Source organism: Scomber scombrus, chromosome 3, assembly GCF_963691925.1.
Source record: "Scomber scombrus chromosome 3, fScoSco1.1, whole genome shotgun sequence".
NCBI classification, from domain to species: Eukaryota; Metazoa; Chordata; class Actinopteri; order Scombriformes; family Scombridae; genus Scomber; species Scomber scombrus.
In genome coordinates, this window is record NC_084972.1 from 18,779,267 (window position 1) to 18,804,805 (window position 25,539).

A 25,539-nucleotide genomic window follows, 5' to 3' on the forward strand; every position below is an offset into this window, starting at 1 on the left:
TTTACTGAAGCAAGCACCTATTTCACATGAAAGAACTCGCCTGTCTGAGAGAAAACAGATTAAAGCAAATAAATAGGACACAGAGGTGATTATAATCTCAATGTATACTTTTTAACTTGCCACATTTTAGTTAAATAACCACAAAACCAGAGACAGAGGTCAGATGCATTTTTTTTTTCATGTTAATATATTTACAGACTCCATGTTCTTTTTTGTCAGCACTTAACCTACATTATGTGATTTCAAATGTCATTGCAATCTATTAGATGCTAAAAAATATATATATAGAAAGTAGAAAGACACAATTAATTACATAGTTATTCCTTTAAATGCAGTTTCAGGTAGTTTAATTAGTGTTTATTTGAGGAATTCTTCTTCCCACTAATTAAAACGTATTTATACTCCATTTCTGCCAAGTCCACTCTGCTAGATGCCACTAACTTATGCACACTGCACCTTTAAGGTCTATGCAGATACTTGCAGAAGTGATAAATAAACAATGTAAAGAACAACAATAATAATAATAATTAAAGTTTAGTTGCAAGAGTATTATTTGTCTTTTCAATGTCAGTTGCCCTATTCTTGTAATTCAGTTTGTTGAAGTCCTCCATAATCTCCATCATTGTCTTTCCTTTGGTCTCTGGGACAAAATAAATCATAAAAGCTGCGCTGAAAATGGAATAAACCACGAAAATCAGGAAGCAGAACTGCCCGAGTCCATCCTGTGTGGGCACACATAAAAACAGATTGTGTTGAATAAGCAGTACAAGACCTAAATATATGCATATAAAGATGAAGATATAATGTATGTAGATTATTTGAGGTAAGAATATATACGTATCCTTACCACTATGTAGCTGAAGAACATCCCCACACAGAACATGCCGAGCCAGTTGATAGTCCCACTGATAACATACGCAGAAGGACGCCATGCTTGTAGGAAGAGGTCAGCAGGAAGAGACATAGACACTCCGGCTGAAAGGATATTAAAACAATTCAAATGAAGTACAGAAAGCAAATTATAAATAACAAATATGAGTGATTTTTTTTTTGAGATGGAAAAGTAGCAGAAAACTCACAAGGTCCAAGTCCATAAATACAGATGACACAAAAAATCAGGCCGATGTTCACGTATGGGATTGATGGATTCAGATCCTGTGTGAAAACAGAAGATCTTATTAAATTATTCTCTACAAGGCAGAAGACAGGAAGGTGCAGTGATGGAGTGAACGTAGATACCTTGATGGAGAGCATGACGGTGAGTACAGACATGGTGACACCCATCAGGAGATAGCCATAGCCCATCAGCCTCTTTCTGCCGGCACGGTCGATCAGAAAAGACTGAAACACAAAACATAAAAACATAATTTAAAAAGACAACTTGATGAACTCCTTATCACAACACATGACAGTCTACAGTACATTCAATAAACGATAGTCAACAGGTTTTATATCCTGTTTATGTGTTTTCAGTTTCAGAAAAGAAAAGAAAATACGTAGCACTGATTATTCTCCATTGGTGGAAATACTGAGATTAATAATAATATTAGAAATAGTCTGGCATTCAAGTGAGAGTATACAGGTATTGACAGCAAAATGTACTTAAAGTATCAAAAGTAAAAGTTCATATTAATCTGAAGAATAAATAGAAAATATAGCTGAGAAATAAATGTAGTGGAGTAGAAGTATAAATGAGCATAAAATGGAAACGCTGAGTTGTACACAAGCAGTCGCCCATTCTTTGGACCTGCTGACATTTTCCTTTTCCGAATTTGTTGTAGCTGAATTTTGAAATCCCTCTGAGGTTTTTTTTTTGCACAGGCTTTGGGGCTGGGCTCCCAAATAGTAACAGGGAGCAGCTGGGTGCTTTCCCCTCTTGGCTGATCAAGATTTGACGACACCCTTTCTCTGGGGCTTGAGAGAGGTGGGGAACTACACACCCATGTCATTCAGATCCTTCTTCCACTTACTGCGAACATCGATTTAGCAGATGTAGGCAGTCAGAGAGTCTTTTAAGACTTCTTTGCTGTCTTTTGCATTTCTGATTGAAGATTATTTTGAGCATGCAGGAGCCTGACTTGAGTAAATATTTTTTTAAATCACCTTTCAACTTGGTTACCTGCATTATGGCAGACCTTTGTGCTATCGGTACATGAGTTTTTGCTTTCCTAACAATAGTCAAACACCTGCAGACATTACATTACACCACTACTATCCTTGTCATTATCATAGTATTGGCTATTATTTTCCATATAAGATGACATAGTAGAATCATGAACAGTAAAGGAATGTGCATCCCCACTCAAAACCCAGATTTCCACTTCAGCTCCAAGTGTCCTTTAGGTATCATTGCAACTTCATGAGTCATATTCGTGCTCCTTTGAAGAGATACTTACACACAGGGATATGGCTATGAGCTCTGTTGCTCCCAGACCGATGGCCAAGTAATGCATCTGGCTCTCTGGCACTCCTGACTCTTTGAAGATGTCAAAAGCGTAGAAATACAGCTGCATGACAGGATGAGAGATGAGGAACCATTAGGCTTGATGAATGGTACAGAACAAGCCTCAGTTCATGATAATTAATTTTTGTGTGTGTGTGTTATGAAGAGCAAAGCTGACTCACAGCATTGATGCCACAGAACTGCACGCCCGCACAGGGGATGGCCAGAGTCAGCAGCTGCCATCTCACACAACGAGAGGTGAGTACATCCTTCACAGTCTTTGCCTTTTCTCCCTGTGCATTCTCTCTTTCTTTCTGCATGTCTTCCAGCTCCAGCTTTAAGTCATCCTCCTGCCACAGCCACTGCAAAGCTTTAATTCAAAACACACACACACACACATGTTAAAGACAGACACAAGATGAATCTGGTGTTCATCTGTTTTACACATCCACTTTTCACTACATGTCACACAACTGATCTGAGCTGACTCCATTAAATCACAACTTTTAAATTATGGATGAAAGTTTAACTTCTAATTAATCTTGTGAGGATTTTTCGTCTTTGTAAACTTTGTGACAGGGTAACAATTTTAGATGCGGAAACAGACTCAACTGTGTTCACTCACCTTTTTTGCAGCCTTCAGTGTCTCCTTTGTCAATGTAAAGGTATCGAGGGGCCTCAGGGAAGAAAAGCAGTGTCACAAACTGCAGGATGGCAGGGATGCCACTAACAGCCAAGAGATATGGCCACATTTCATCCGTGCCCATCATCTCTCTAAACAGAACATAAAACACAGACTGTCAGAAAAGTAGCAGGAGAGATAAAAAAATCTATGAGATAGTTGAAACACAGTCCAGGAAAATCACTTTGTGCTGTTATAATTGTGGCTAATTAGTTAGAAAAGGTCTGCAAGGTCTTTGTCTGTAACAACAAAAAGTCTTTGATCATGTTGGGAAACAACTAAATGGATGCTAGAGAAACTGAAGACATGTAACTTCTTTAATAAGTAACTAAGTTGTCATTTTCTTGCTTGTTTTTCTTGACTAGTGTTTCTTTTTTTTTTGTTATATATAAGTGAGTTTTAAAGTGCCAGCAGCCACTTCTTACTTGATGCCAATTATTTGTCCCATAATTTTCCCGAAACCGATGAAGATTGAACCGGTGAGGGTCATGAAACCCCTGAGCTTCTTTGGAGAACTCTCCCCGAGGTACATGAGGTGAACACTCAGGCCGAGACCTGTGGAGGAGGACAAGGTGAAACATTAGAACGTGAAAAAAAATAAAGGAAAGTAAGAGATATAATAAACACAAACACACACTACACATCATCAGAACATACCAATATTATATCCATACAGAAACCTCCCCAGCAAAATCATCTCAAAAGACTTGGCCATGCGACTGAAGATCATGAGCACAGCAGCGACCATCGCCACAACATTGTTGATCAAGAGAGCTTTTTTCCTGCAAAACCAAAAGAAACACCAAAAACTTGATTCAATCGAATTCAAGTAAACTGGTTCACACTTCTACACATTCATCTACGGTATGATCACTTTCCTTTAAATTTGTTCATTTTCTTGTATGTTGGTTTTTTTGCAGTGTTTCATTTAATTAACAACCTTGTGTGTATATGCAGGTGTGTGTGTGTGTGTGTGTGTGTGTGTGTGTGTGTGTGTGTGTGTGTGTGTGTGTGTGTGTGTGTGTGTGTGTGTGTGTGTGTGTGTGTGTGTGTGTGTGTGTGTGTGTGTGTGTGTGTGTGTGTGTGTGTGTGTTTGTTTGTCTCACCGGCCATGTTTGACAGGAAGGCTCCCACTGTGAATAGCTCCTATCCAGGCTCCAAGACTCAACACAGCCACGATGAAGGACCAGATGAGCTGATTGGTGGACTCCTGCACTGGAGCTCCATACCTCAATATCCATGTGTAGTTCACAAAACTTTGAACGTGCTGCACAAAGGTCAGAAGGGTCAAAGGACATGTTAAAGTGGTTGGGTAGATTGATTGTGAAGCCCCTGAAAATCAAAATCCCACATTTGTCAGGCTCTGACATCTGAGATTTGTGAAGCATTTGACATTATCCTGATATTGTCACTTGAGGCCATCATGGCTGTTGCTCAGGAAAAGTCTAACTCAATAATATATAAGCAAATTAGGCCCAAAATTCAGTCCTATCCAGTCACACTAATGATAATAACACATTAATAATAATAATCACAATTATTGTTATAATAATAATAATACTTTAAAATCCATCAAGAGCCACACTTTTAAAACTTGAAAACATTATAATTAAAATATTATTTAAGTGAGAATACAAACATCAAAATGGAAGTCTAAAGAAAAAGATTTGAATGTTGTAAAGTGTTTTCAAGAGAATTTAGTCTTGCATGGTTTTGAGGTGAGGAGAATGCATTGTGCATGCATGTCTTTTATATGCAGCAAGAAACATAAATCCAGTCATTTTTACGTGTGTTAGAGGAATAGATATAAATATGATTTCTTCTAACACTAACTATGTGTAGACACTGCAGGGAATAATGTAGAGGGGAGATAGATTGTGTAAAGTGAGAGGGCAGCACTCCAGTTCATGCCACATTTCTGTTTAATAAGTTGAATGCATGTTTTTGCATCTAACAGATACAAATCTTACCACTGCTGGAGAAGCGATGGCAGAAACTTGAATCCCATATTGAAATGATCCACCGATTCCCAGCACCATCGACAGCAGATAAAGCCTCCAGTACTGCAGCTAATATGAGAGGGGGGAATCATATATCAGTCTTGAAACCCAACAGTAGTTGTTTATAAGACCTAATTAGACATTGTAGGAGACGGCACATGGCATATACTTACTTATCTAACAGTTCACTGACCTAGGCCCCAAACATGTGTTTAATGATTATGAATGAACTACTTAACAGTCACATATATTAACCCTGATGATGTTCAGTACAATGTCATACTGTACTATCGACTGCTCGTCCTGGTTCTGCTCTGTTACAGATAGTTGTTTAACCAAAACACTGCCTTTTTGTTTTAAGTGCTCACATAAATACAACTGGTTATACATTTTAAAAATATATACTGTTTAATTGTAATAGTTCTTCACCATTCACTTTGAAGTTGTTTTTTTAAAGAAATTATTGTTTAAAGTTTGAAAGCATTTTTTTATTTTTTAATCTTATGATAAGAAACTATATCTGTGCTTCTCTGTACATGGTATTGGTTTCTATATTGAGTTTACTTCTTACTTCAGATGTCATATATAAATGCTGTATCTTTGCTGATATATATATATATAAAATATAGAGTGTGTGTAAATATCAACCTCTAAATGTTCTTCTGCCACCCAAAAGTGTGGAGGTGAGTGAATTCTTGATACTCTCTACACTTGATACATAAAAAATACATTTGAAAAACCTAAGCCAAGTTACTCTGGATAATCCACAGACCTCACTGCTCATAGTGTTTACTGGGACTATTTCTTTGATCGAAAATCATTCCAGTAAAGACTGTAGGAGTTTCAGAGGCAGATAGCATATATAGTTTTAGGATTTGGGTAAACTGACCCTTTAACAAAAGTAATTTTATAATAAGTCCATGATGATCTATAAACAAAGCAAATACACAAGCAAAATACAGAAAACAAGCAAATATAGAAAATTAAATGTTTTTTCATATTTGCTTGTGTTTTCGGCAAATGTTCTGAATATTGATGAAAATGGATGAATATTTTCATCTTTTACTTCTTCTTTCTGAACCCATAAAAGATGGAGGTTTACAAATCTGAATTTTTCCACTAAAATGTTTTTAAAAATATTATGCATCATAAAGACATTGCTTTTCTCCTGCAAAAACTGCGAGCCCACACACAGTATACCCAGTATTCATTTACCTTCTTTGGTGCACCTTCCATCTTTCACTCTGGCTGTCTGGATGCTGGCTGCAGAAGGAGCAGCAGACCAGCATATATGGAGGATGTCAAATGAAGTTAATCATCAATAGACTCTAGTTGTCCATTCATGTTGTTAGAGTAAGATCGTGTTCTGACGTAAATGATGACCAAATGCAGCACTAGTTTCAACCTGGTCTGTCTGGCTGATTCCTGAGGTTGTTACAACCATAGCATTTCCTGCCAGTATATTCTTTCTACTGGTTTAAACATTTAATCTGGGAGGGATTTGCTTTGAAAAAACAAAGAACACACATGCACACGCATGAGGAGGATTATTGATTGTTCTGCAGTTTTCTATTGTTTTGTTTTTTTGTGATAAGTTTTTAGTGAGATTTAAGCATAATTAAATAGGACTGGGGTTAGAAGCTTGATAGACCACAGATAAATTAATGCATAAATTAAACAAAATTAGATTGACAAACAGACAAAATTCACTTGGGTGTTCGACAATATGCTTTAGAGCAGGTGTGTTAAATATACAGCCTGCGGGCCAGAGCCAGCCTACCATGGGGTACAATCTGGCCCACTGGATAACGTTGCAAAGTATGAAAATAGGAGAAAAGTCATTCTATTTTTTTCTGCTTGCTTCAGAAATTTTTCCACCCTGACCAGAATACAGTTCTCTGAAAAAACAATGAATACATATTGTGGTCATATTTAAAACATTCATATATTGAACATTGTGCAAAACGTTGTCAGTAAGCAGCTTCTGTGATAAATAACCTGTAAAAAATTGAGACATAACATTGCACTCATTTTTCTTAAGACATCTCGGCGTATTTATCTGTTTTGTAAATAGTTGGTTTATTATAGTAAGGGTAAAATATATATATTTTATATATAATTTGTATATAATATGCAATGTTTTACTGTTCTGGCCCACTTGAGATCAAATTGGGCTGTATTTGGCCTTTGAACTAAAATGAGTTTGACACCCCTGCTTGAGAATATATGCTCTTCCAAAAACTGCAACCCCTGAGCACTCCCACACCACATGAAAAAATATTCCCAATGCATTTTGAGTGCATACGGTGTAGTTTTGTGATGGTGTAGCTCTCATAATATGCAGCGTACAGCGGAGCGAAACATGTTGTGTGTATGAAATAAAAAATGATTAACTTGATGGTTGGGTTTCCCAAAGACAGCTGCATGCTCTGCCAGGCGAGTTTCTAGTTTGCATTTAATTGAGGAGATGTCTGCCTTCAATGGCATGTCAGCAGGTAGGGGCTTACAGGAGGTCTTTAGCAAGATAGAGTATGCTATGGAGACTGGAGACTGGTCTGTTGGGGTTGGTCAGGGCTGTAGGAATGGATGTCTGGAGAGAGGTATGTTCAAAGCTACACCAAAAGTTTGCATCGCTGTGGACCACTGGACATATAAAAACAAAGAGGTGCCAGGTGGTTTAAAATGTTTCTAGATGTAGTCGTGGAAATTTTTGCATGGCTCACTAAAGAACACACAAAGACACGAGAGACATCAAACATTAATTGTTGAAGCAGTCGTAGACACTGTGCAATCCATTACATAATCTGTAAGAATAATAAAAATGTCCCAATACAAAAATACAGTTATCTTGTATTTTGGGAGAGACAGTGTGTTGTTCAGTCGGCTCTGAGCACAAACCAAATAGCTTTACCTCTCCAGAAAGAAAAGTTAAAAACAGTCAGGTCCCCACAGTTACACCTTCTTACAATATGGTCATATGATGATCTCTCAGAGACCTAAACAAAGACATCCTTCAAATGTTCATTTGGTGCCAGAATGATTCACACAGTTTGTTAGAAAATAGGCTTGGAGCAAATATCTCAAGATAACCCCCAGAGGTAAGTAAGCAAATAACCCCTCAGAGTTCAAGCAAGATTTCTTATACCACAGTTTCACAGTGACATTGCTCTCACTAAACGGCATGTCTTAGCCTTTTCAACCTTATTGGCAAGACACCTTATCTTATTCAGGTGGAAACATGCACTCCCTCCTTCTCATGACAGCTGGCTCAAGGAGATCGCCAGCCTAAACCTACCACTTGCAGAGTTGTGCAAATCAATCGACAAAAGGTGGAAGCCCTTTACCGAGCATCTTAATAGGACTATCATCCACCCAGATGTTAGTTAGCCCCTCCCCCCCTCCAACCCCCCTTTTTTCGACTAATGTTTTGTTTTTTTCTTATCTTTTTTCACTCATTTTATACAAGTTGTGTGAGATATTGGATGGGGCGGGTTTTGGGTTTAGATATAGACAGCACGGTAGCAGTCTAGCACAGAGACTGGTGCATGCCCTATTGTCTGTGTTTCTTTTTTTTTTCTCTCCTCTATGCGCCACTGTCTGTATGCACTATTGGTACAAAATCAATCAAAAAGAATTGTGAGAGACATTGCTATCACATTGAACTGTGAACAAATATTGAGCCCTTTGTTTGAAAACAACATTTGTAACACATGTAATACATACAATAAATAAACAAAATGGCAACCCTTATATCACCATTGTCTTCCCTGATTGTTTCTGCCCTCGATCGTCTTCAAATGATCCAAAATGCTGCAGCAAGACTTCTAATTAGGACACATAGATGGGCTCATATTACACCCTACATTAAAATCTCTTCATTGGCTTCCAGTAGTATATAGAATTCATTTTAAGATCCTCACACTCACCTTCAAAGCCCTAAATGGTCAGGCTTCTCCGTATGTGGCTGATCTCTTACACCCCGACTCATCAGCTCGCTCACTCGGGCCTAACACGCAAAATCTTCTCGCATTCCACGCACCCGCCTGATGGTGCGTCTGAGGCTGTAGCCCCCCTTGAATGCTCTGCCTGCCTCCCTACAGTCTGTTCATATATCTGAAACTTTCAGAAAGCAACTCAAAACACATCTGTTTAGGCAGACGTTTGGGTAACCTTTGTCGTCAGGCTCTTTGCATTTCATCTTTATTTGAATGTTATTATTATTATTGTTAATATTTTTTATTTGATTTGTTTTTGTCTCTGTTTTATATATATGAATGTGTCTATCTATGTATACAGTTTCATTGTTGTGTGTGTCTGTTTTGTGTGGACTGCTGTAATACCTTTTTCAACTCTCTCTTGTTAAGCACTTTGTGACATTTGTCTGTGAAAAGTGCTATATAAATACATTTTATTAATATTATTATTAATATTTAAATCTCTCTTTGAGGATGCGTGTTGGTCCACATACCAGTTGATGTGAAAGAAATGTGTTGCCAGGCCAATAGAAGATGATTTCTATAAAAAAAAATGTGAGAGTGAAGATTCCAATTAGGGATAATTTTGCCGTTTTTTTTTGTTTTGTTTTTGTTTGATAAATTGCCAAACTCAGATTAATTCTGTAATGATAGAGCAAATGTCTTTCTTGATTATTTCACCGACATGTTGGAGTAGATGAGGTTTTGTAACTTGTGAGGGTGCACCATGCTCGCCTCTGCTGGCTTCTGAGACACATGAGCAGAAGGATTTAACTATTTGGAGACAGGGCAAAGTACAAATGACCAGTAATACCACTGAAAGTAAATAATGTGGGGAGGTGATTTTAATATTGTTTTTGATGAGAATATAGATCGGTGGCCTCCAAAGAATACAACCAGTGACCGTGTAATCTCTAAGGAGCTGTGAGTGAGGATACACGAGAGCAGCCTTCACGGAAGTCTTTTACTGGCTGACACGCCCCCTTATTGGAAAGCAGTTATTTATTAGCCGCTACCGCCACATCACTACATCACTGAGTGGAGACAGATTGTACATTAAATTCAATCACTCCCAAGTTTTAAATTGTATTTGTTTTCTGATTTACCATCTAGTTAAAAATCAGTGTTATTGTAAGTCTGATCAAATCTGATCACTTCCTTCAGTTATTACAAAGATTTTTCTCATTAACTTTCATTGTGGATAAAATCAAAGTAAGGGAGAGTCTGTCAGCAAGAAACACTTGTTAACACTTAAAAACACGCCCCTGTTGATTTTGCAGGATTAAGATAAAAAGTATAGCTGACATAGCTGACAGTGTGAGTTGATGTGTTCACATCCATTACTGCAGTCAGAATAACATGACACCTCTGTGATGATAATAGGAGATAAAAACGATAGTTTGTCTTTTATTAGAATAATAATGCACACACACACACACACTTTAAATTGGCTCCCATACTTGTAAATGTAACATTTCAGACAGATTGACCTCATCAGTCATGAACTACTTAAACAGTCTGGCATTACTTTTTAAGTTTTTTATGTGACATATTAAGAATGGTTTCTTCATCATCCAATTAAATAGCAAAATAGTCACTCTATAGTTAAGCCATATATAATAATTCCACAGTTCTAATAAAGCCGTAGCCTGCTTTCAATATTTGGAAATTATTTGTAGTGTTTCTACATCTTCTACTGGCAGCAGATGGCAGCAGCTAGCAGGCTAATCAACTGGCAGCAGTCACCACATTTTTCTTTAGGAAATGCGTAATCTAGTTTAAATTGCATGATTTTGAATTTTATACTTTTGATTTGGCATTGTGAGATTGAAAGAAGCAGATGATCATGCAAGAGAGGAGGGGTCCTCATTTTACCATTCTGTGTTTCAGAGCACTGGTATGAAGGGTCCCATTGAATGGACAGTACTCCTGGGGATCTTTTGAGGGACTTTTCCCTAAACCTTATTATGGATTAAACAGATATTTGCAAGAGATCATTGGATTATTTATCATTTTAAAATTAAAGTTTGTGTCAAGATGACACACAATCACATATGTAGATCTTATAATTAATTCGACTGTGCTCAGTGGAAAAATACATGAACAATACTGTACATGATGTATAATACATGTACATTCATGACATGTATATTCATTCTTTTGGCTGGAGTGCAACAGCAGGGACTGCCCTATAAATGCACATGTCCGTAATTGACTGACTGATGACCAAAACAAAGCCCTTTCATAATTGGTCCAACAGTATATTGGTTTTAGGTTGTAGGTTTTGACTTAGTCTTGTTTACATACATGTAAGAATTAGAAATAAAAGAAATAAGATATTACTTGTATTTCTGGCCTTCTCAGACACAGACACTGTGAAAACACAGTTGTATGCAGCATAATACATTTTTCTTAACTGTATAAATTCTATAAATACTATAATTCTGTGCAGTAAAGACACATTGTATCTAACAAAGTAGGGTTACAGCATCCCGAAGTCATGAAACACAATGAACAAATTGCTGTTTACAGTACAATGGTTCATTCTATAGAAATCACTGTATGTTGTGTGTGTTGTACTGTACGTTAGTTGTATCATCTACACATCTGCATCGTTTTCAAGTAAAGTTCACTGATTTGATTACATTAAATGGAAATCTAATCTTCATCAGCCTCACATACTTGGTATCTTTGGGATCTTCCTCCCCATCTTCCTCTTCCTCATATCTGTCCATTCCCTTTGTCTGTGATCTTCATTTCATCTTCAGATCAGGATAACTCATCTTTATCTTATCTGCTCAGCTGCTTTGCTCTGATTAGTAATTGGACAATCTATTAACAAGCTGTGAATCTGTTTGAGGGTTTTCTGCCTGAACAGAGACAATATCATTTATGAAGGCTGTGCCAAATGTGCAGAACAGTGTGCAATGAATTACAATTGGAGTCTTAGAGAGAAGTAGAACATGTAGTTAGCATCTCAGTTTTTAGAGTAAATTTAATTTTTACATTTATTTCAAGTTAGGGAAAATGTGTATCTGCTTGCATCTGCGTTTGGATCTCCTTTATTGAGGATATAATGCAACATATTAAGGGCCACAAATTATTTAATGACGACTGCTTTATTATATGAAATAGTAATATTCTTGATATTATTATTATACCATTTTTTACAAATTTCCTCAAAACTTTGTGATTTTGATCATTAAATTTGCTTGAACCAAGCCTTTCTACACAATTTAAAGATTTTGCAATGAATGTTTGGCAGTTAACAGCCTGCTTTGTTTAAGGGTAAATGAGTGGCCCTGTGAATATTTATTTTAAGTCTTTACATAGTCATCGACTCTTAGACATAACAGAAAGCTTCCTGGTTGTTTGTCAGGTAAAATATTTAAATATACAAAAACAGTTAATAGAAAATGTTTAATAATGATGGTGAAAATGAGCATTTGACTTCACCAAACCAACTTTGGGTGAATAAAATAAGTTGAAAGTTCTTACACTACAATACAATTTTCATGTGATTTTATTATATTTCAAAGGAAACTTTTGATGATCTGCAAGATAAATTCAATACAAAAACAGTGTTAACATAAGAGACTTTATTTGCTCAAATTTTGATCATTAAAACAAAAATAGTGACTTCAGTGTTAAACATAAACAATTTCACATGATACATTATTTATGTGCACATATCCACAAGTACAGTTTCTCTTTAAAAAGGTGCAAATTAACTCAACTGCATGTTTCTATCTACATACAGTCTCAGTGAGAAGGTCCACCATCCTCCACAAAGGAACAAGTACAGAGCCCTGTGTGTACCACATGCAGCTTCCTCTGACCTTTGCCCTCATGAATAAAAAAATAAAGCTACTAAAAATACTTTGACTGCTTGGATTGATAAGGCAGCTTTTTAATGACTCTGCTTGTAACAGATTACTATTTGTAATCCCCCCAAAAACAATCAAAAAAACTGTTAAATGTAACAAAATTCATTTATGTTTCATTCTTAAAAAACACAGTGAATTATTATTTTTTGACAGTGACGGTTTTGGATGGGACTTGGGATGATAGAGGCACCAGGTGAGAAACAACTGACTTGTCCTCTGATAACATGAAACACAGGACCTTTTCTCCACCAGAGGACATCTTTTCTGCTCCGGAGTTAGCTGGATATACAGGGTGTCCACAAAGTCTCTTTGAAAAAATTAATTACAAAAGCAATTGATGATCAATTGATGTTAATCAGATTTGTTCTATGTACTCAGTGTTTTTAAATCACATTGCATTTGTGTATCGTGTATCGAACAAAGATACGGGACATCAACGACCTGAAGCAAAAGATCACTGATGCCATTGCCACCATTGATGAGACTCTGCTACAGCGAACATGGCAAGAAATAGAGTACCGTCTTGATGTGCTTCGTGCAACTAGTGGTGCCCATATCTGTATTAAATCATTCAATTTCCACAGATTTGTCTGTTCAATTTGCTTTTGTAATAAATGTGTTAAATTGTAAAGAGACTTTATGGACACCCTGTAGTTTTAATTTTAATTTTTTGTTGTATCAATCAGTGAAACAGAGTAGCAAAACAAGTATGAAGATGTAAAAGGTAACTCTAGATAAACGAACCAAACAGCAGTAGATCCAAGTAGAAGTACACCTCCATTCCTGTCAGACCGCCGTGTGGCTTCTTCCAGCTCAGGCAGAAGAGGTCAAAGTGAGTGACACAGTGGATGTGACTGTGTTCAGGAGAAAAAAGGGAGTCTACAAGGCTGTGGAAAGACACACTTCACCCAGCTGGTACTGAGCTTGAGTTTGTGATGCACACTTTCTGTCCTGGCCTTTGAAATTGAGCTTGTGGAATTCACTCGTGATGGCCGACAGAGACTTCCCCTTGGTCTCAGGCAGAAACAGGCCGACGTACAGCGCAGACAGCAGGCAGACTGCTCCGAAAGGCACGAAGCAGTACTCACTCAACTCACTCTGTGAAAGAAAGGCAACAGGAATCTGTCAGACTGATATGAAACATGTCTGTGTTTATTTACCTTCATCAGCTACATGTCTAAAATGCATTAATTACAAGATAATTCAGACAGAAAATAAGCCACAAACATCCTGGTAGACATTTTACACCCCATATTTCTTCAGTTTGAGACTCTGAACTCTGGGAGGCGCTCTAGGATCCCTTTGGCAACAAAAGCAAGTTGTTTAATTCCAGTTGCACAGAGCATTTGAATTCACGACAAGTACATTCAAAAAGGTGTGCAGCAAATCTTACCCCACAGTATTTGACCTTTAATGTTTAATCTGTTGTTTTATGTATATTTATACTGTTTTTCAAATTTGTTTTATTTGTACTGGTATTATGGACTTTAACTCTAATGTAGCCAATTTTAAGGACAAATATGCTACAGAGAGCTTCATCTTTTGGTTTCAAGGCTAGCAGCCACCTCCTGCTCTTGTGTATTTAAAAAAATATATTTTCATGATTGTATGATTTTTATTTTTTATGTTTTTATTTGGTGTATTTGTGTGACAGTGTGTTAGAAAGTAGCATATACAGGTCACTCCCTTTTCCTGCCTGCCTCCTAGCCTGGACTTAAGGACTGCAATGGAAATATGTCATATGACTTTACTGTGACATCCTGATGAATTTTATGCACCTTCTATGTATTGTAAATAATTTATTGTATAAAGTCATGTATGTGTTAAAGCATACGTTAATATTGTGGTATTAACAACACTGTAGGAGTGCTTAAAGAAGAAAACACCTCATATAAAACTCTGCTTGTTCATTTTGGATTGATAGATGCTGACATGTGGATGGTCTACGGATGGATGGACTGACCACTAGAAATGGGAAGATCATTCCAATGATGAACAGGTTGAGCCACATCATGGAGCCAGCGATCATGTAGGCTGCTGGCCGAGCAGTTTGGTTGAAGATCTCTGTGGGCAGAACTCCCGTCACTCCAGCTGAGAAAAGATAAAAGTGTTTGATCAGTTGCAGCTTCATCATCACATCTTCAGAAATATTATATAACACCTGCTTTCCATTTGGCATCATTTTATCTAGTCTGGCAGTTTATTTCATTTCTGGTTATTTTTGTTCAGGTGATGCTTTTAACAGAGATGTAGTAGTTTCTTTTTCATTTGCCTGTGTGTGTTTTGTTGATGTTGTATTGATTGTTTTGTTTTGTCTGTTTAATTCTTTACATATTAATATTATTTATATACTTGTGTAATGGGAATTCTTATTATTCATCTTTTCTGTGTCAAATGAGTAACTATGTCTTATGATTAATGAATGTGCGTGTGTCATAATCTGATGACCATGGCACCATTTGTGTTACATGAACTGTGTATGTCATGAACTGCTGATTGAGTGAACATCATGTACGTTACAATATACTGATTAACCACTGTCCTGATTGTACAACACATTATGACGTGACATACATTGGTCTGATGGTAGAACAAAGTTATCCTGTTATTGAATATAATCTGACAATTTCCTCTGCTCTGGGCTCACTCGTGCCATCTCAACGCTTGAGACAGCAAGGAGTCCGTCTGCAGATGACTGAATAAACTATCAGAAAGACAACGAACGACTTTGTGCTTCTTAATATAAAATTGCCAGAACACTTGTTAAATTGTCTTTTTAATTTGTATATTTTTATGTTGGAGGACCATTTTTAAAGCAATTTGGTAGTTGTCAAAAATAAATAAATAAATAAATAAAATTATATAATAATTAACACAATATCTTCAGACACTTTGTGAGTCTGCCTAACGTAAACTCCTGATAACTGACCTGGTCCCATGCCAAAGCTGAGGATGTAGGTAAAGATGCAGCCCATGCTCAGGTACGGCATCCAGGATATGTAATGCTGTTTATATGTGTGGAGGAAAGTAAAATATCCACAGTGAGCAACGCAGAATCAAGAAAGGAAAAATAAAAACAGATCAAGCATTTTGTAAACACATATCATAGATTCATCATTGATTTCTGGTAGATTTTTAGGTCATTATAGTTTTTAAACTCTGAGGATTGGAACAAGAATCTGCACTGTTGGGTCAAAATTATTTAAATCATCTTATCATCTTATTTTCACCTCCATTTTCTATCTATTTGTTTGCACATGAAAGTGAAACTAATGCCTTCTCTGTATAGCAGCACCGTGTGTACATGTATAGTAACTGCGAAACAAAACCTTTAGCCATTCACCTGTTTGTGAGTTTTTGACATTATTGTCCAGCAGTTGTCATGTTATTGGCTAGTTTAACGATGACAAAAACAATGAAAGAGTAATTTTAACATAGACAATCAAGCTGATCTCTAATCTTAACCGGACTGTTGTCTCATATTTCATCAGCGATTACAACAAGTCCAACATATTGTAGTAAACACATATTCTGTGTGTGTAAATGTACACATATTCACTGTTCTACAACTGTGTTAACAACAAGAACACTTGTAAATATTTTTCATTGGAAAACATATGGTATGTGAGTGAAGTGGGATAAATACCTCAAAGGATAGAGCAATTGTGAAGACGACAGCCCAGATGGTCATGAGAATGAACCCTCCCATCAGCATGAATCTCCGACCTTTGCGCTCTATCAGCAGGTTCTGGAAATATCAAAATATGAACATCAGACTACTTCTTATATCGTTTTACAGACACTTTTACAACCACTGGTTGAGTAAGGAACAGATCAGGAGCTTCCTAATAAATGAATAGAAAATAATTATATAAATGTGCTCTGAATATGACAATTACATTTTTATGAGAATTAAGTCGTCTCTGGCTCATGTCATTCTTAAACTCATTAACTAAACATGTAAAAACAGTAAAAACACAGTAGATATTTGTCAGTTGCGTAGGTTAATGCTTAGAGGAGACACAAAATAGTAACTAATATGCACATAATGATAAAGTATTTATGTGTTATTTGTTCTGTGATATTTAATACCCGGTTTAGTCGATCACTTACTATTAATTAGGAAAGTGTTAGGTAAGCAGATTCAAAGATATCTAGGAACTAATCCCGGGATTATTAATATCGACACCTTTTTCAAGAGTGACATATTTAGTCCTATTTATTAATTATGAGTTAGTTCTTGATTTGTTCCGTTTTAATTCTTCTAAATATAGATAAATACATAGGAATTTATGGAAATAATTTAAGTATACAGTTCTGTAATTTCCATGACATTTTCCCAGAAATTTTGGATAAATAAATTTGGTACCCACTATAGAGAAAATGGACATTCTCAGGAATTCATTTAAACCCCCAAATATTTTTATTCATTATTATTCAAATCTGAAGTTGGACTATATGCTTATATTTGCATGTACAGCTGACTTTATGATGTGCACTGACTAAAAGACTCAAGATTGTGCTAACAAGTGTTAATTACTAGGTAATTAAATACCTAGAAGTGTATTAATCTATTATCTGTTTTAACCATAATTAGTACTAAATGCCATCATGAAACCATCCAAGCAAATGATTAGAAAATGTAGTATCTTATTGTCATGTTAGTGTGGTTGTCAGTGAAATGTAAAACCTGCTGTTTGTAAACAAAGCTATTATTACACAGAAACTACAGTAACAGTAGGTTAAGCTTTAAGGAGAATGCAAAAATATCAGTCTCTCTTTCCCTGCAGCTGGTTACATAACAAGTCATGTGCTTAAACGACGGATACTTACACACATTATACAGGCTACGAATTCACATGTACCAGTGCCGATTGTGATATACTGAATTTTTTCATCTGATATTCCGGCCTCTTTAAACACATATGAAGCATAGAAGTAAATCTGCAAGAAAAAGAACATTAATCAAATGTGAGAGTACTGCAGAGCATCAGAAGTTGTTACTTCAACTTCAGCTGGACTTTATTTATATGTGACATGACCTGAGGGGTTTGTGCACACTTTACAGGTCGAATAAGAACAATGTTCAAGTTCCCTACACGCTCAAACACACACAGAACTGGAAAGTGTGTGATACTAACTGAAGGATTACAAATATTTTAACTGGTGATAAGCCGATTAAGCATTTTGTACGTACAATAATACCCAGCCCCCTCCCTACAACTATCAGTCATGCGGTTAAAAGCCTTGACACACAACTATTTAGTCAGCATTTTCTGAAGAGAAGGAAACTTGATGCAGGTCTGAAATTTGTCAAACAAAATATAAAACATTATGCTGTCTTTACACATCATTCACTCTGCAGTACGGTGAGTGATGATGCTTCATCACATGCATAAATGTTTTATGTGACTGGCAGTAAAGAACCAGAGACTCGAAACAAGCCGCTGATGGATCATCTCAAATTTCTAATCAACTTTCCAACGCAGCCAGAGGAAACTGTGACCAACATCTGATACTGTCATAGTATGTCGGTGTCAGTAACACTGATCCTCATGGGTTGAATAACAACATTTCCTATAGAGACACCAAACCATACCTTCAAAACAATAAAAAGTATTTAAAAAGAGCAGAAACTGACTGAGCTTTGGTTTCAGTTCTTCTTACCGAGTCATTGCCACAGAGCTGCATGGCACTGCTTATAACAATCACAGAAATGAGCTGCCAGCGCACAGAGCGGTCAGCAAAAAGCTCCCACGGTCGGCTGGGCCGCATTCCTTTGGCTTCAGCTTGTTCCTGCAGGATCTCATCAAGCTCGCTGCTCTGGACCTCACAGCCACGCAGACGTCTCAGAGCTGATCGGGAGAAAACCACAACTTATATACAGACCATGTTTAGTTCTGTTATACGCTGGCTGTAATATATTATTTTATTTTTTTATATATAAAAGTGTTTAATATAGTTTCATGTGCTGTGTTGACACCAGTAGTGCAAGAAATCCTCTGATCCTTTACATGAGTACATTTAGTAAAAATCCTGCAGTCAAATCCCATATAAGCTGAACTATAGAAATATTATTACTTTACTTTTTTACTATACTTATGTTATCTTTTTTAATATAAAATCTTACTCTGAAGAGTAACTGTTAGATATATGTAGTGGACTGTATGTATAAAGTAGCAGAAAATGGAAGTTTTCAAGTAAACTACCGTACAACCTCACAATTCATACCCACCGTTTACACAGGCCTCCTTGTCCCCCTTGTCGATGAGCAAGTATCTGGGGCTTTCTGGGAACCACGGCAGTGTAAGGAGCTGAATGAAGCCAGGAATGGCATTACTGGAAAGAAGGTACTGCCAATATGGCTCACTGCCCAAAATCTCTCTATAAATAAATAATCCAGTGTTACAGTGGATATCTTTGAAATCTATGGTGCACGTTTTTTTTTGGTTATTTTTGCACTGAAAGGTGATCCTCTTTTGATTAAAAAAACATGTCAGATAGTGTTCATACCTGAGTCCAACCACCTGTCCCAACACAACTCCAAATGCTGTGAAAACAGCTGATGACAAGGAGATAGCCCCTCTTAAGTGCTTTGGTGCACTTTCTCCAAAATACATGGGCTGCACATTCATGCTGATCCCTGAAAAACACAAAGTGTCTTTCTGTGACATTACTGAAGCTTCCATTGAATTATTGTTACTTACTTTTATCTTTCAACATTTTTTTTATCACCACTTAAAGGTGTCAGTTTAGTTTAGTTCTCATTTTATTCTGCTGCATACATAATGAATATATAATTTGAGAAGGTCTGACAGTATTGCAGGTATTTAAAGGCAAACATATTGATTGGCATAACTAACATACCTGCATTTATTCCAACTAGGACACGAGAGATAATGATCATCTCAAAAGACCTCGCAGCTCTACTTGTCAGAGCCAAGAGTGAGCCACTCATGAGGAAAATATTGTTCAATAGCAGACATTTCTTCCTTTGGAGAGGAAAATAAAATAAAATTAACTGATTGCAAACAGCTTTTGGAGGTCAGTGATAGTTTAAGCCTTAAAAATACAGACTCATAGACATCATGATTGGCTGTTCTGCAGGAATCTCATGTGGGTTAAGTGTGTCTGAAAATCATCAATATAGAATACGGCTGGTGATATGCTACACTTTCTATTGTCAAGAAATCCCATGAAAGATTCTAAGAAGCATTAATTGTCAAAGGTCAGACATAGTTTATTCATCTGTGCTACAGACCTCTATAATTGTCCAAAAACTATTTTAAAAAACTGTTGCACTGGGTGGTGACGCTGTAGTTTATTTTTAATTAATCCCACACACATCGTCATATTGCAGTAAATACTCATTAACACACCAAATGCATATTAATCCACAGCTGAAAATAGTCCCAAACAAAAACATGATATCCTCCTGTTTGGCTAACATTTGCTAAAAACTATAGTGCCCAGGATTGTTTTACCCATTTTTACAGATTTACATTTTTAACGACATTGTATAGATAGGCAAGATATGATAATCAATTAATGAACACATAACACCTCCACCCGGAGACCAAACAACACTGTATGATACCATACAGCCAAGCACGGTACAGTAGCTATACTTTGCAGAGAGATGTAGCCTATTTTAGTTTATCAGCACAAATAAGACACAGAGAGGTAGAGCTGTTGAGCTGTTACCCCCATCTCCAACTTCTTCTGCCGGCTTACGTTGTCATCACGGGTGTTAGCAGGTCCACAGTTACTTTTCCACAATGCAAACTGACTATTTATTAATTACTCTTATTCATTTAATTGAAATATTGGTGATCTAAGTCATAGTTTAGCTCCCTGGCTGATGACCCTAGTGAGATGTTTTTGGCATCTAATTCATGTTAAATCATTTTTGTTTTTATTTCTTCGACAGTATGACAGCTGAGACAGTGTTCACAGCGCGGGTAATTTTTTCTCATTCTTTGGCTTTCTCTGGACTTTTAATTCCAACACTTACACACTAAATAATAATATGCGTTTCTGTTGATATATTTCTGAGAGCGGGATCTCAGTCTGAGAGCTCGTAAAGTCCTTCTTCTTAATCTTTAGTGTCATTTTCATCAATGGAGCTTCTCTACAACCTGCCGGTAGCCTGACCTTATATGGTACTTTGGGGGCATCATTCATGTTAATTTACTAATCTCGGGAACACGCGTTCATTTAGAACAGGTGGGATTCATCATGTTTACGAAGGTCATTTACGACTGTTTCCTGGTGATACGAGTGTTTGGTGAATCCGATGTGGTACACTCGTAAAGGTCCACCTCACGAAAAAACTACGACAAATTTAAGAAAAAAAAATACTACATGTTCTTGCATGTGGCCCATTGTTAGCTTTGTTACCTTTATGGGATTCTTTGACACTATTTATGATTTATGTCACTCTAATCAGAAAACAAATCTCATTCAGGTTATGTGTAAACATTTGATAGAGTAAAAGTAAATGAACAATCTCTTTATTTATTTACACGTGCACATCGGCAGGTTGATCATTTACTCTCTGCACGTTGCAATGAAAACATGCTGCATAACTCTCTGACCTTCTAAATTCACACATATATAAACAGTAGCATCTTATATTACCTCCCAAAGCGAATGGTCATCGGTCCTGCAATAAGAGCCCCCGCAAAGCCCCCCAACGAGAAGATGGAGACAATGATTGTCCAGAACAGAGTCACCTGGTAGTCCTCCAGCTGGATGTCCCAGCGTTCCAGGAATGTCTCATTGACAAAGGTTTGAATAAACTGCAAGAAAAGATGAGACAGTCAGCCATTACAACACAATATATAACTGAGTTAACTGAACAGACACACATACAAACACAGCTGTGGTTAAAGGTGATACTTCTTATCTCTGCCAAGTCTCGACCGTCTTTGGTCTTGGTCTCGGATCCCTCGGTCTTGTCTTGGTCTCATTGTCTTGGTCTTGCGGTCTCAGGTCGACATAGTGGTCGGGAGATTTGCAACAAAAATTGTCCATGATACAAAACATAACATTCGATAATGCAACATTAAATTATTTCGCCTTTCACGCAATCTTCAAATGCAACCTTTCAAATGCAACCAATCAATGACATACATGTATTTTGTTGTGATTAAGAAACTGGCGCTCATCCAATCAAAAGACGCAAGTGTAGCCAGCGCGAAACGTTAGGTTTACGTCGTAGCTGTCAGTCTCAGTCAGACCTAGTAATAATAATGACAGCGAATTCCGCCATCATTAAATTTGCATTCACGGAACTTAAAGAAATTTGCAGTCCAGGGGCAAGAAAGAAGCTTCCTGCATTGTTCTGTCTGTAGTTGAAATAATACCTTCTTAAATTGAATTTAAACTGAACCCCTTACCCCAGTATGCTGCTCTTATTCAATTGATGCAAGTTATGGTGTAACACTAGCTCACTAGCTGTTTTTTTCTTTTTTTTTTGGTCTCGGTCTTGGTCTCGTCTCGGTCTCGTCTCGACTTTGTCTTGGTCTTGACTCAGTCTGTCTTGGCCTTGGTCTCGTCTTGGTCTCGGTCTTGATACCCTCTGGTCTTGGTAGTGTCTTGGTCTCGGTTTAGGCGGTCTTGACTACAAGTCTACTGCCAAGTAGTTTGTGCGTTCCTTTTTTTTGGACATCTGTTGTTTTGTTCATTTTGTAGGTGATGTGATTTCCGCCATTAAGCAATTTTGTATAGATTTATTCTTATCTTCCAGGGTCAGTTTGCCGGTTTAACAAACCAATTTCACAACTAGTCTCAATGATGAGAATAAAATATTTGTGTCTACGGGCAAGTTGCGGAATTATTTATTGGTGCAGCTGCTGGGCTTAAAACACTGAGAAACAATCTTGCATTAGCTTCTTCTGCACAATTAAATTGGACCTGTTACCATGAGAATTACTAATCACAGACACAAGTGGCCTAATTCTTGTTGGTGCCAATTTACACTGTGACCTTAATGTGAAGTAAGCTTGTACAGGCAATACACACATATAAACACACTTATAGAAATGTATTGTGTGTATTGTATTATGATTCCCATCTTAATGTATGGCCACACTAGTAACTTATCCCTGACCATTTTCAAGGCTTTAAATGAATAAATAGATGACATAAATGATAGCATAAACAGTAGAGTATCAGTCAAAAATGTGGACACACCTTCACATTTAAAAAAAAAACTGAAGATACCTTGTGCACACCAGTATCTCTTTCCTGGGTATCAGCTCATGCTGAACAAATTACAATCATCAAAAAAGTAGTATACCAGTGCACACCAGGATACTGGGACTGACACTATTTTGTTAAGGGATTGATTACATAAAAAAACAACAATGTTTTGCACGTTACTTCATCAGATTTCCTCTGTCAGCGTCACATTTGTTTAACTAATCCATACTCAGTTACACTGGAACATCTGATGCTGCACACACACACATACACACACACACATACACACAAAAGAGGTGTGAGAAACTTACAGTTGTGGGGGCGTTCATGATGGCCAGGTTGAAGCCATACTGAAGAGTTCCTCCAATGGCTGCAGAAGCAACCATCAACACCAAAGTCAAAGGACTGCCCTGTCGATGCATACAGATACAAAGGTACATGTGTATATTTTGTTACATCATACATATTAAGATCTTTTATCCAGTATAAATCCACTTGTTAATTGGCTAAATGACTGGAAATCTCCTTTTAAAGTGAGATGAGCGGTTTGCTTGGTTACTAACTGTAAACCTGTTTTACTGTTAAAAGTTGAACAACATGCAAACAAAGAGTAAATAACACAAGTAAACTGGCAATGTGACAGGATCACACATTTTTCTTCAAAGCACAGTCTATTGACCACGGTTTTTCCATAGTCGTTTTATTGGTATTTGTCTTAATACAAAAAACCCCACATTAAAACCAACATAACACACCGAGGTTTTCTAAAAGAATAGGAACATTTTCCATAATGCTACAACAAACAACAAGGGAATTAAGTTCATAAAAAGCTTATTGAAAAGTTAAAATCTGTTCATTTACCTTTTGTGCACCAGACATTGTTAATCATAAGTGGTGTCCAGTTATTACAACTTTAAAGGTGACTGGGAGAAGTCCAACAGTAAACCACTCAAGTCAGCCCACCTTTTCAATGACTCTCCTGCCAGCACGAGCCCGAGCACGCCTCTGGTCTGCCCGCGTGCGTGTGATGGCGTTAGGCCTCCTCTGATTGGCTGCAGTTGTGCAATCAGCTGGTTGACGTACAAGCAGCAAAACTCTGAGCTCAAATGCCACAACAATGATTTACTCAGAGAGGAAATGTTCCAGCTGAAATGTGAGGAGAAATGACAAAATAACAATTAACATCACATTTACATTTTTTAAATAACTAATTAGAAACAACAGCGCATGCGCAGAGAGGTGCCTGTCTTAAACCTCAGAGGACTCTTGTTCAGGTAATACGGAGGTGGACGCTAATGACTCATGAGATTTCACCTATGGGTTTCACTTAATAAATAATTAAATGATGAATGTTGTATGAAATGACGACCCTCAACATCGTCAACATGAATAATAATAAACAGCACCTTTCATGCAGAGATGTAGTCCAAAGTGTTTCACAAAAAAAAACCATAAAAAATGTTAAAAGACAACAATGAATAAAATGTTTGATAACAATAAACTTTAACACTTAATAATAATAATAATTATAATTATAATCATAATAATATTCATAATAACAACAATATTACTACTACCACTACTGCTAATACTAATAACAATAATAATACTAATACTAATAATATGCATATGAATACATGTATAGCAAGTAGAAATATTAATTCTCAAATAAATAGGTATATTAAAAGACAGAAAGGTCTTTCATTTCTTTTTTTAATGATATAAAGTGAGTTTGTGAATTGCAGTGGAAGATACGTAAGAAACGTAATCATAGATAGGGAAAGTTATAGGCTAAGGGAAAGTTATTAGAACAACATCTGCAAATCACCTGTAGACTGTACTCTCCCTATGCAAGTGTATATTATGTGTATATGTGTGTATATAAGTGTATATAAGAGTACATTACCTTACATTCAAGGTTTTTCATGCTTAATCTTTAGTTTGTATTTGAGGAAACAAATACATGAAAATAAGTTATTAGACACATGCATCTACTAGACTGCGCACACTGGGTTTTACAGTTTTTCCTAAACTGTTCTGCCATCTTATGGTTGTTGATTTGCAATCATTTCCTGAAATAATCTTTGTAATACAATCTGCAAGCAATTATTAGTATTCTGCCTACTGCAAACAGGCCTTTGTGTGTTTTGCAGAGTAATTCTTCATGTCCAGCAGATGGGGCTGGTTTGAAATGTTGTAGGCTGCTGTTTTTCATTTGCTGCTCATGTTGTTTACTTATAAAAAGATATGTTTACTTATTGCTGCATCATTGTCAGCTGAGAGTTCACAAAAAGTAAAGATGATGTTTTAGCTTCATTTAAATCAGATCCTCTCTTTCTCCCTTGAA

General features: G+C 36.8%; 2 protein-coding genes across 2 annotated transcripts; both read right to left on the reverse strand.

The window, feature by feature from the left end:
• Positions 1-527: 527 nt before the first annotated feature.
• Positions 528-9,828, reverse strand: LOC134006055 (solute carrier family 2, facilitated glucose transporter member 11-like). Its single transcript, XM_062445121.1, has 12 exons — positions 9,781-9,828; positions 5,096-5,194; positions 4,232-4,392; positions 3,783-3,907; positions 3,551-3,680; positions 3,069-3,217; positions 2,626-2,813; positions 2,397-2,507; positions 1,240-1,341; positions 1,080-1,155; positions 848-975; positions 528-722 (listed from the first exon to the last, which is right to left on the reverse strand). The coding sequence occupies exons 1-12, from the start codon at positions 9,826-9,828 to the stop codon at positions 528-530; spliced, it is 1,512 nt and encodes a 503-aa protein (XP_062301105.1).
• A 4,037-nt stretch (positions 9,829-13,865) lies between these two features.
• Positions 13,866-24,071, reverse strand: LOC134006064 (solute carrier family 2, facilitated glucose transporter member 11-like). Its single transcript, XM_062445133.1, has 12 exons — positions 24,054-24,071; positions 23,504-23,602; positions 21,627-21,787; positions 19,854-19,978; positions 19,500-19,629; positions 19,222-19,370; positions 18,654-18,841; positions 17,820-17,930; positions 16,633-16,734; positions 15,916-15,991; positions 14,950-15,077; positions 13,866-14,084 (listed from the first exon to the last, which is right to left on the reverse strand). The coding sequence occupies exons 1-12, from the start codon at positions 24,069-24,071 to the stop codon at positions 13,866-13,868; spliced, it is 1,506 nt and encodes a 501-aa protein (XP_062301117.1).
• Between the last annotated feature and the right edge of the window lie 1,468 nt (positions 24,072-25,539).